This window comes from Aedes aegypti, chromosome 3 (genome assembly GCF_002204515.2).
Source record: "Aedes aegypti strain LVP_AGWG chromosome 3, AaegL5.0 Primary Assembly, whole genome shotgun sequence".
In the NCBI taxonomy this organism is placed as follows: domain Eukaryota; kingdom Metazoa; phylum Arthropoda; class Insecta; order Diptera; family Culicidae; genus Aedes; species Aedes aegypti.
Genome location: NC_035109.1, coordinates 193272368 through 193284698, shown reverse-complemented (window position 1 = coordinate 193284698; position 12331 = coordinate 193272368). Strand labels below are relative to the sequence as shown.

At 37.7% G+C, this 12331-nt stretch overlaps 1 protein-coding gene across 1 annotated transcript; it reads right to left on the bottom strand.

Moving 5' to 3' along the window:
- LOC23687702 (protein SREK1IP1) lies at positions 1 to 11581 on the bottom strand. The gene is made up of 2 exons (XM_011495173.2): positions 11290 to 11581; positions 1 to 415 (listed from the first exon to the last, which is right to left on the bottom strand). Exons 1-2 carry the CDS (start codon positions 11392 to 11394, stop codon positions 71 to 73), a joined length of 450 nt encoding a protein of 149 aa, XP_011493475.2. The 5' UTR covers positions 11395 to 11581; the 3' UTR covers positions 1 to 70.
- Positions 11582 to 12331: the final 750 nt, after the last annotated feature.

The following is a 12331-nucleotide window of genomic DNA, read 5'->3' as shown; positions in this document are numbered from 1 at the left end:
TTACAAGTCTGCCTCAGAATTACATACTTACTTTTTATTTAAGAAAACAACCTTAAATATGTCATAAGAATCAATCACTACTGCTGGAATAAGATCTCCGAGATTTCTTCTTCTTGCTTTTGGTTTTTTTCTGCTTTTCTTTTTTATGCTTCTTAGAAGACTTTTTATGATGTCGACGTTCCGCCTCGGAGTCCTCGCTGGATGAAGTGGATGTTGAATGTTTGCGTTTCAATTTTTTCTTCAGTTTTTTGGCAGCCTTCCTGCGCTCCTTCTCGGCACGTTTTTCCGCTCGAGCGCTCTCTTCCTGCTCTTCTTGGCGTCTGAGTTCTTGCAATGGAGTCAAGTAGTTCAGCTCGGGAGATTCACTGCTGGATTTTTTTTCTTCGGGTACAATGGTTTGGCGGGTTTCATCGATCTGAAGGAAAATTACTAATGTTTTAGTACTTTCAGAATTTTCTGTTACAATGAGAAGTCCTAGGAACTAGATCCACGGATTTTTTTAACTGTTCATAAACTATAGTGTGTAGTGTTCCTACTGTAAAAAATGTGAAGCGTGGTGAAGCTGGCGTATTTCTCTATTCTCTATTAAAAAAAATGATTTTAAGGTGATTATATAATGAAGCCACACCTCAATTTCTTAAGAGCACAAGGCTTGAGAACCAAACAGCGCTCCGCGTTGAAAATTTATCCCATTGATCACCACCAGCAAGCAAGCATTTTGATTGATTTTCAACGCGAACTGTTGACAGATTCTCCAGTCTTGTGCTCTTGAAAATTCAAAGTTTGGCTTCGTTTTATAATCACCTTAAGGTGGGTAAACACTGATATTTCAATTCATATTGTGCATCCCGATAAAATTCAGAAAAAGAAATTTGCTCATTTTCCTCTTCTTTACCAACGAACTTGAGATAACACACGATAGACTCATCGTGGCATCCATGAACAATCTATGTTCAAACTATCGTTGAAAAGAAAATAGCTGTGTTCAACGAGCTGCTCGAACTTGGTTGCAACCACTTGCGAGTCAGCTTTTGGTGTTCATTGAGCCACTCCAACCTACTTCGAGTCGCTCGGGTTTGTGTTCATTGAGCCGAGTCCAACCAACTCCGAGTCACTCGAAACAGGTTGGAAGCTAGAGTCCGAGCTAGTTCAACCAGCTCGCAGTAGCTCGTGTTTTTGACGTTTAAAAACGTAAACATTGAGAAAAAAAGCAAAATTCCGAAGCGATACGGATTGTTAAGTGCACGAATTTTTTTTCACGTGGAATTCCGGTAAATTAGTAAAAATAGTAAAAAGAGCGTTCATTGAGAAAGCAGCTTGGAGTTGCTCGAAGTAGCTTTGACAGTTATTTGTTGACAAAAAATACGAGCTAGTACAACCAACCCCGAGCAAGTTCGATCAAAGTCATTGAACACAGCTAATATTTCTGTTTTATATCATATCGGTCATTCGGTGATCTATCGGATCATATGCTTGCTAACAACACTTTCAGTTCATCTCTGTCCGGTAGAACCGATAGGGTAACGGTCGTATTTTGGACCCCCTAAGGAAGTGATTTTAGTTTTTTGTTCCAATTAATTAATTGTACAGCGTAACCAAGTCAAAGAATACAGTGGGGCTTCGCTCGTTGGGGGTCCGCTACATGGAATGACTCGATGGTTGGATGTTCGCTGGTTGGAAAATATTTCAACTAAAGAGCACTCAAATGTCAACAGAAAATGTCTTTGACGTCTGAGTACTGTCGCATTGAAGTCTCCATATATAGAACTAATGCATATTTATATGCGCGTTTTGTGACGATTTGCTCTCCAGATGCGTTAGTATGGAGCATTTTCACCAGCTGTCAGTCGTTCCAATTAACGGGTCGGATTCGCTAGATGGAAGGCAGTCGTGTTCCAACCAGCGAATCCCCGCTGTATGCTAAAATGTAGAGAAAAACTTCCTCTATGAGATAAAAATGCCCATACGGTCATGGAAAAACCACAAAACATCGAAAATAGTTGAATTACATTACATACCAATACATTTTGGACCCTCAAAGTATATATTTTGGACCCCCGGCATTTTTTATCGTTTGGCGACAAAGTCCACGACACTGGTTGTATAATATGCTTCCCCGTAGTCTAATCAATCGATTGACAATGGAAAACCAAAGAAACTCTACGCTTTTAGTTCAGAAATTTGAAAACAGTTTTTGTTTACATTTGAAAAATTTCAGACGACTTCAATTTCTGTGTGTAACGTGTTGTAACGGTTGCATGGATGAACCGATTAAATTAAATTATTTTCAGATAAAATAAACACATTTTCCATGTACAAACGGTTGATGCAAGTACAGAATAGCCCTATCTTTCCAAATGGCATGCGAACTGAGTTTGTCTTTCGATTCAAACTGGGAAATTTGCAGGAAGACGGCCCAGAGGGTCCAAAATATATAGGGGTCCAAAATATATTGGTTACCCTATCACATCCCCAAAACTACAAAATTGATCATCATTTATGGATAGCAAATAAGCCATTTTACGAAGCCTGGTCAAATGACAGGTGACCTGGGATTTTTCAATCATCGGCGTCAGTTTTCGCGATGATGATGGTTGATGACTGTGCGCATTTCTAGCGTAGCTTTTCATCCAGGCGAAAACTTAAATGGAGAAAAATTATTAAAATATTTCTGATCACAAAAGTGCTTTTTTATGTGCAATATGGGTAACAAAGAGGTAGCTGATACAATAACTAGGTGTAATGTTGCAGTAACGAACACTTTTGGATCTCATTTTTGTCATTTTCTCCATGTCCTCGTTTGGTAAGATGAGGCGTTATTGAAAATCACGCTGGATTTAATCCCAGGTCTCCTGTCAATTGACGCCGTTGCGGCGATCAGCTGTTCCGAAACGTCTCGTAAAATGGCTCATAGTTGCACCTTAAGGCCGCACAGGACGTCATCATAATCACCCTATCCATTTCAAGAAGCAAATCCCAAGAACCACTTTATATATCGATGCGAAAATGTATCACTTGATTATGATTCTATATATGTAGTGCACAACCCAATAAATTCTCAGCTTCATCGGTTCACTAAAACTCGAGTTTGCTTCCACAAAGTTTTGATGATAATTGTTAGAGTGAGACGAAAGATAGGGAAAATAACACGGTCTCCCGTGTCACCTTAAGCACCGCCAACACATAGGCCAGAAGAAGTGGTTCACCCAGAGTGAATTTATAGCAGAGAAAAAGTAGATTTTGTATGAAAATTGACAGGAAAATGAATGACAAGTTCATCCACTTCTCCTGGCCTATCGGAAGGATTTTGGCGCGCTCGAACTGACAAATCCTCCGTTGTAGTGAAACTTCTTCCGTCGACGTTGAACTGTTTTCAAAAACAGTCGAGATAAAAGCCGAGCCGGCAGAGCAATGACCAGGTACATGGCACGGGACGACTTTTAGGACTTTTAGCGTAGTCAACATCTCCATGTGTTTACTCATTTTCGGATAATTTGAATCGAGAGTGTAATCAGAATGCGAAGTTTTGTTTAAGGCGAAGTAGGCCGTCATTGAAATTTGTTCGCGTCGTTGATGATTGTTGCTAATTCATCTCACGATTTGGAATCAAAGAAAATCAGTTAGTTTTGCACTGATACAGCTGAAAAAGTATCAGCATACTTTATGCATGTTAGCACGTACAGTGATACTTTTCAAAGTCAATGTAAACTATCAAGACTGAGTTTTATCACTTTGAAATTCAAGCTGAAAAGTCATCATTGTTGCCAAAACGAATGACGGGCTACTTATCCTTAACGATCAACGCTCCGTCATCGTAATCATCATCATCATCGAAACTTGAAAAGCAGTTTTTCTGTTCAAAACTAAAAACTATTCGATGAAAATGTGTTCACTGTGTTTCGGTAGGGGAACAGAATTCAGTGAACATATTTTCCTGTAAATTTTCTTGATTTTGAACGAAAAAACTGCTTTTGAAAATTTCGAAATCAATGACGGATCCTGCCCCCTTAATGTTTCCCAGGTAACCATAAGCCGTATATCGGGCCCAATCCCATTTATACGGCTCATATAGTGCTATTTAACGGCTTATTGGCATTATATCAGCCGTAAATCAACATTTTGGCCCAATATACGGCTTATTGGTTACCTGGGTTATGATCCATACTCGAGCAAGTGTCGCAATCAAATCACTGATTGCTTGCAGGATGCCTTTTAATGTTTGCTCTCCTTCCAAAACCATCGAAATGTTTAATGTGCTTCAACTTTTTGGCACATAATTAGCTCATTTAACAATATCAAAAATTGATAATTAAACCATAGCAAACAATTAAACAAAACAATGGTCTTTATTTTCACAGTTCTTACAACTGACAGTGGGCGATATTCACTTATCGCCCGGAACATCCTGGCTACGAAGAACATAGTGTATCGATATATGGTTGTCATGGGCCTGGCAATGACAGTGAGTTCGTTCAAAACTTCGCTTCGGAAGCAGGCTTCCCAAATGTACCGCCTCAGAACAGTATTTCGACGGCTGTCATCAACTGCTTCCCCCGACAGCCTTTTGAATGAACTATCTATGACAGCCTACCATAGGCCAGGAGAAGTGGATGAACTTGTCAATCATTTTCCTGTCAATTTTCATACAAAATCTACTTTTTCTCTGCTATAAATTCACTCTGGGTGAACCACTTCCCCTGGCCTATAGGCTAGGAGAAGTGGATGAACAAGGATGAATCTGTCATTCAAATACTTGTCAAATTTCATACAAAATCTACTTTTTCTCAGCGATAAGTTCATCCCTCATTCATGCTAGGTGAACCACTTCCCCTAGCCTATGGACTTATCCACGGTCTTCTTTTATCATTAACTTTCTTTTTCTTTTCTGCTCTAAATGCGGGCAATGTTTACATAAAATGACATCCGGACGACGAATGTTCACCGGATGAACATGAAGTGCAAGGAAATCGTTAATTTTTTGTAAACACGGCCCGCAGTAAAAGGTGCAGAAGCAGCATGACGTCATTGTAAATTAGTTCATGAGGTGGTCATGCGACATGCAACGATGCCGTCTTGTACAGCACACGACAGTTCGATCACATAGGCCTTTTCATGTGACAGGTCCGTCTATGCAGCGGGAAGAAAACCATTACTGCGGGCCGTGTTTACAAAAAATGAACGATTTCGTTGTGCATTCATCCACTTCGTGTTCATCCTGTGAACATTCGTTGTCCGGATGTCATTTAATGTAAACATTGCCCGCATTTAGAGTAGAAAAGAAAAAGAAAGTCGAGGATAAAAGAAGACCGTGGATAAGTTCATAGGCCAGGAGAAGTGGATGAACTTGTCATTCATTTTCCTGTCAAATTCCATACAAAATCGACTTTTTCTCTGCTATAAATTCACTCTAGGTGAACCACTTCCCCTGGCCTATGGACCAATGCACAAGTTCACTATTTGACGTTTGAGCGGTGCCGTGTTATTTATGTGACCATGGAAACGCGTGAACTTGGCACCGCTCAAACGTCAAAATAGTGAACTCATGCATTAGTCCATTGCTTGTTGTGTGTTCGTTTGCCGATGACAAGCTCGGTTGTTCATTCATAACTTGTCTCGTACACCCGAGCGTCACACTGGCAAAATGAATATGCAGTCGGAGCCTCTCGTGTTCTGTATTTCGGGCAATGTAATACGTCACGCTTAAACTGTTTCACACTTATTTTTTTGAATCTTCAAAACGTTTGCCATGCTTTCACTAGACTATGCACTCACAAGACGAACATAGTGTTAAAAATGATCATATTATAAATGCTTTTCAAATCATGCTACTTAAGTAACGTTCATAATCACACTTGTGTACAATATTGTAATCTTATGTGTAAAATGTTTAGCGTGAATTTCAAGTTTCATGACAGCATTTTCGCGACAGTTGGCTCGAGTAGCCGAAGACTGTTACTGCCGTTCGGTGGCTGTAATGTGAAACAGCCCGTTCGGCTCGCTACGGCATGATCACAAATGCTGTCAGCTGAGTTCGTTAGCCAGCGACTGTTCCAATACAGCCAACACATAGGGACTGTCGGTTCGGTATTTTCTGCTGCTGTCGTGTCGTGGCTGTACATTTGGAAAGCCTGTTCGGAAGTCCAACCGGCGAACTCCAGATTGGTGCTGCGAAGTCAATACAATAACAGCTCGTCCCGTAGTAAACTAGTGATCATTTATATGAGAGATTAGCGTAAATAAAATGGAATGATTTGGCAACAGGCCAGCAGTGCTGAGTTCGTTCGGCGTGACTTTCTCATTGCTAAAAAGTGTATTTTGTTTCGTTATAAATCTTTGAGCTACATTTCCAAACTAATAAACAGCAGAAAAAATCACCAACTAAATTTTGCATTGACAAACATTCAAAAAGGTAAGTACTGTTTCATATTTTTGGCTCTATGCAAAACAAACTCAAAAATAAGTTAAAAAAATACTCATATATGAGTTTTCCGTTTTCTCCATTTATAGTAGGTGCCATATGTCTTCAGTTACGGAAGATCACAAATTCAATTTTGTTAACCTGTCTTTCGTGACCATAATACCGGATCTGATGCGAGATAACATGATAGTGTCTAAAGTTTTTAAATGCATATTTTTACAGCATTACAGCATCGCAATAAATTATAACTTGCTTAACCACAACCACGTCCATAGGAAATAAAATGCCACCCATATGCCTAGAAGCGTTGATGCATTGTGGGGCATTGAAAACCATACCACAGTCATGAATCAAAGATAAGACGATTCCGAAAGAAACGCCAAAACGTATGCTTTCACTAACACATCATTCGTTTACCTCTAAGATAAATTGCTGTTATAGTGTTCTGATCCATAATATGAGTAGATTTTATCCATAATACAGAACCTCCTCTCCCACTGATCCACATCTGTGCGACGTTTGAAATTTCGATAGAAATCGACACATTTTGGTAAATAATCGTGAGTTTTGAGGTGTATTCCCAAAATCAACTATATTGTGCAGTGCCCGGTAGGGAATTTTGTTTTGTACAACGTTACTATTTATGATTTTTAACGTTTTTTTTTATTCTGAAAAATGACCCTTAATTGAACCATAATTGTGGGGTGACTGTTTATGTTTATGTAAAGATGTCTGTTTTTTACTTTAATGGTATTCCACATGATTCATAGTACATCACTGTTTAGGTTAATTTATTATTTACAGTCGACTCCCCATAACTCGATATTCAAGGGACCATCGACTTATAGAATTACGGAGTTATAGAATGTACACGGAAAAATATTCCGTGGTTAAAATTACTATTTTAGCTGACTACGCCCATTCTTGAAACTACCATGGAATTTCAGACCAACTTACTATGTTTACGGTACGTCCTACCACATTACTGGTACGTTTGACAGAAATAATTTACAACAATCTGATTTCGACTACAGACATGGTAAAATCAAACGCATTTCTGGTCTGCTGAAAATTGCCGGTGCGAGCGCTTGAGTTAACCTCCTAAAATTGTAGTTTTTACCGCACAATGTGCAAAGAAAAAAATTCTGTATTTCTATTACATAAATGATCACCTCTGCAAGAAAGTAATACAGTAAGGACCCGATTTTGTCAGCCCCTCGATGAATTTTAGGCTGACAAAATCGGGTCATTTTATTTTGTTCCTGTTTTTCAAATTTTTAACGTGTTTCATGGTTACATGGATTTTTAAGAGGGCAATGGACATGGACGTAGCCAGTTTTTTTTTTATCAGGGGCTCCCCCCTTCCTTATATTGGTAATATCGATTTTTTTCACTTTTAATAAAAGGCAGTGCCATTGCCTCCTCTGGCTACGCCCATGCGTGCATGACATCAAACATCATCATTAACTTTAATGTAAACGTTGTAAAACATGACGATTACATTTTTTTGACAAATTTAAAATAGGCTGACAAAATCGGGTCAAAAAGCTGACAAAATCGGGGGCAGACAAAATCGGGAGCTGACAAAACCGGGTCAGTACTGTATTATTTTGTTGATTGTACTCTACAAACTATTGTTTGGAAACTTTTTTCGAAATGCTCGAAAAATCACATTATTTTGACATGTTTTTTTAACTTTTATTAGAACTTGCAAGTATTTTTTCATCTCCAAACCAGAATCAGACCACGTTTCCCCAAATAGAAGAAAAATTTTAAAATAAATATCGAGTTATGGAGAGAAATTTCCCTCTCAAATGACATCGACTAGTGGAGATATCGAGTTATAGAAATATCGACTTATGGAGAGCACGATGTATGGAAATTTGAAGGGACCAAAAAACCATCGAGATATAGAACATCGAGTTGTGGAGAGTCGACTGTATTTCTAACAGTTTTTTTACCTTCCATACACTGAGGAAAGCAAACGTAAGAATGTCATAAGATTTGCTTATGGAATTACGACACAAGAAAAATCTTTGAAATTCATAAGACCATTGTATGGTTTTCGGCAGATGTTGTTTCCATAATACACCTCGAAGGAATTTCGTAAGATGATCTTATGAACCATCATTGACTTGATAACAAAATCCATAGATAGTCTTATGAATTACGTTCTGAACCATTCTTGGTTCCATAAGACTGTCTTGTGTAATTTGAGCTTTAGATTATAAATTTCAATGAATGAATAATACTAATCCGCGTTGAAAAATAGGTTAACCAAATTGGGAAAATCAAATTTTCATCCATTTTGTCACGCCGCAATTCGATCAAAGCACTTTACTGTAAGCATTAGAATCGATTTGCGATACGACAAAATGGATGAAAATTCGATTTTCTCTAGTTGGCTAATCTATTTTGAACGCAAAAAAGTATATCATAGCAGCGAAACATTAAAACAGATAAAAGAAAAGTTGTGAAGAACGCCTGAATTGTTTTTTTTTTTTTTTTTTGTCGGTAGCGATAGGGGTAGTACTGGCACTCTTAATCTGCCCTAAGCTCCTTCCCAGCATTTGCTTTTATAAGCCTCTATTGCGTTCATCACACAGACGTTCCTAAGCAATGTTGCTCAAATGGTCACTGTGTACGCTAGCAGCAATCAGCCCTTGCCGTAGTTTTACAGTCTAGTAGTTCAAAATACTATCAAACTATGATAAGGCCTGAAATGCTACTAGAGTGGTTAAAGTGAAGAACGAAATAGTTTTATTAAAAGGTCTTCATTCCCCATTTCATTTCATCACTCACTATCGTCACTTTTATTTTCGACACTATCACGTATATCATCGATTATCACTCATCAACTTTCGTAATACACTTCAGATATACTTTCTATTATATCACTTTTCACATCACACCATTTTCATATAAATCTGTTAGCATTACCATCTGTTAGCATTACTAAGTAATTTAAAAATATTCAATTTAAATGTATCATTATTTTTGTTGCTGTAGAGTCATTACTATTCAAACTACGATTTAGCACTATGATCAAGAAAGTTACATTAAAAAAATCAATTCGATCCATTCTTCTGCACTCGCTGTCATTATGTATTATACTTTTATCATGCACGTTTGAAGAACTAGGCAATTATGTTTATATTCAGAAAAATGATTGCACAATGTATTATGGCCATTATTAAATTAGTAGAGTTCACATCATTATTATTATATTTTTAACAAAACTATCAGAATCACTTCACCTTAATTTTCAAATTTTCATCACTATAGATTTAATTATAAAATCACTATTAGCACCAACACAATCACTAAATTTAATAACGACGAGTGTAACGCACAGTTCCATCAAACACCCATTCTTATGTTGCATTATAACACGATTGATCACACGTTAGCTTCGAAACTTAACAACCATTACTGATTAGTACAAAGGATGCTACAGCTCGTGGTAAACGAACTGAACCATCAACAACCAGCACTGGTTTATAAGTAACTAATGAGCCCTGGCGGTCCCTCCGTTCGAAGAGGACCTGATAATATGCCGAAACATATTAACAGATCCTCCGCCTGAATGCAGCCGTTTCATGATAGGGTGCCGGTGCCATTAGTGGACTACCTAAGCTATAAAAATCATAACAAAATAACGAAAAGCCCTAACAGAGATCTTTTGGCGTCAACAGAAAGATTTCAAGCTCTATTATATGGGAAAAATATAAAAAGAGTGATAAAACTATTTTTTCAACATAAAATCGCTTGAGCCACTATTGGTACACGTGTTCCAGTAGTTGCGCTAGTGCTCCAGTAGTAGACGTTCGGGAACGATACAAGGAATTTTTAACAAAATGATAAATTTTTACATTGGTTTAACATTTTTCCCTCGGAACAACAACTAATATCTTTCGAATGAATCATAAAGATCATCTCTGGGACTTTTCTTCATTTTTATACATCCATTTTAAAAACTGCTTCCAACCGTTGATCCATTACTGGAACAGGACGGCAACTATTGGTGCAAGGGAGCCAATTTTTTACGTAAACTTTATTATTTATATGACTTTTTGATAAAATAAAAAGCTGAAATTTGGCACATCAACTAAACTAGAGGCGATCTATCCACCAAAAATAGCGCATGCCGTTTTTATCGAAAAATGTACGTTTTATTCCATAGTCCAATCTACTGGTACATTACAACCATTGGTACCGGCACCCTAAATCATGAACCGTTGGAGGTGTGCCAAAGTATTGGGAAGGTGATATGTTTCACAGACGGGTATTATTATGGTGCACCTTCTACTTTGGCACCGTCAAACCCTGTGATCGTGGCCAGGGAGATAAAAGAAAAGTTGTGAAGAACGCCTGAATTGTTGCAGCTTTACGTTAGGGGAGGATTAATGGATGAGGGGGGGTTTGTGATTTCTTACGCGTCATACATATTGTATCGAATTTTCATTCACAAATCTTTTTTGTTTGAATCCAATTCCTTAATCTGTTCGAAAGAAAGTGTTAGTTACAGCGGAATTGATGATAAATAGAAAATATTTACCATTAGAAACGGAGTCAGCCAGCGACAAATCAGCAAACACGTCCATTTCGGAAGCCATATTGAATTTCTGATAGTGAAATGAGAAAATTTGCCTCACGTGGTTCTTCGCAATGATGAGCAATGGGATTCATAAGCGTTCTTATGACATTGACAATTGATTGTTATGAAAAAATTACACTTGTCTTATGAATCTCAATCTCGTCGAATGAAATACACAAGTGTCTTATGAACCAACAAAAAAATAATCAAAAACGCGTTCATTAGTGTGATCTTATGAAAATCATGCGAGATTTTTGCCTCAGTGATAGCTTACCTTCAGATAATTACGGCACTGATACGTCAAGTGACCGGCGTATCCGCACTTTTTGCATGCCGCTCGAACAGTGTTCTTTTGACCTCCCCCAGTGAGAAACTCCATTACATCAACAATACTACAGAGTAAACTATGCACTTTTGAACATTTAAAATTTATGTTTTAGCTTAAAGTTTCAGAGAAATTAAATCAACTTCGATCCCACGATGTTGTTTACAAACATCAAATAAAGCAATTCCAGGGATGTATTCAGTCATCGTTTTATACCAGTTTTGCAACCATAGTTGGTCCGTATACAAGTTGTTTGCTTTTAAATATTACACGGAGAAATATTTTTACCTAATTTTTGAGTTTACTTTACACTGAAATGAATTTTATTGTAGAAACTACTGAATCCATGGTAAAATTAAGAACTGCACCAACGATTTTCAACCGACTACATTAATCTGTTAACTCTACCAAAACATAGTCAACATCACTACACAAGAAAATTTCTTCTGTTGATTTAACCAGAGTTGTAGTATTTTTGACTAGAAACATTCTTGATTTGAGAAGTTTAGCATCATACTTTTGACCACACTGTGTTGTACGGTGGGTGTCACGGATTGAAATACAATGCTCTGTAGTGGATGCTACTATGGACATAGTCAAATTTACTGCATTGCTCAGTGATTTTCACCAGATTATAGCAAACTTAACAGATTTTTGTAGTCGGTTGAAAATCGTTGGTGCAGTTCTTAATTCTACCATGGATTCGGTAGATTATACAACAAAATTTGTTTGCGTGTACCCAAAATTAAGTATATCGATTATAGTTTCAACCCAAAATCTCTCGGTTTTCTCTTTCTCCCACACGAATGTTGTCAAAAATAGAGTGAGCTGCATCTACCCAATGGGGGTACTTTGGCCCAATAAGTCAAATTTGGGTAAATGCAACTTTTCTCATGTTTGGGTCGAAAGAACTCAATTTTGCGTTAAATCAACCCAGAATTGAGTTTATTTTTCTAATGGAATTAAAGCCAAACTACCTAGTGGGGACCTT

Bases quoted from the DNA above. Each gene is read 5' to 3' on its own strand.
- LOC23687702 (XM_011495173.2), bottom strand. From the start codon at position 11,394: ATGGAGTTTCTCACTGGGGGAGGTCAAAAGAACACTGTTCGAGCGGCA. The intron at 416-11,289 runs GTAAGCTATCAC...ATTTTCCTTCAG, and splicing joins AGTGCCGTAATTATCTGAAG to ATCGATGAAACCCGCCAAAC.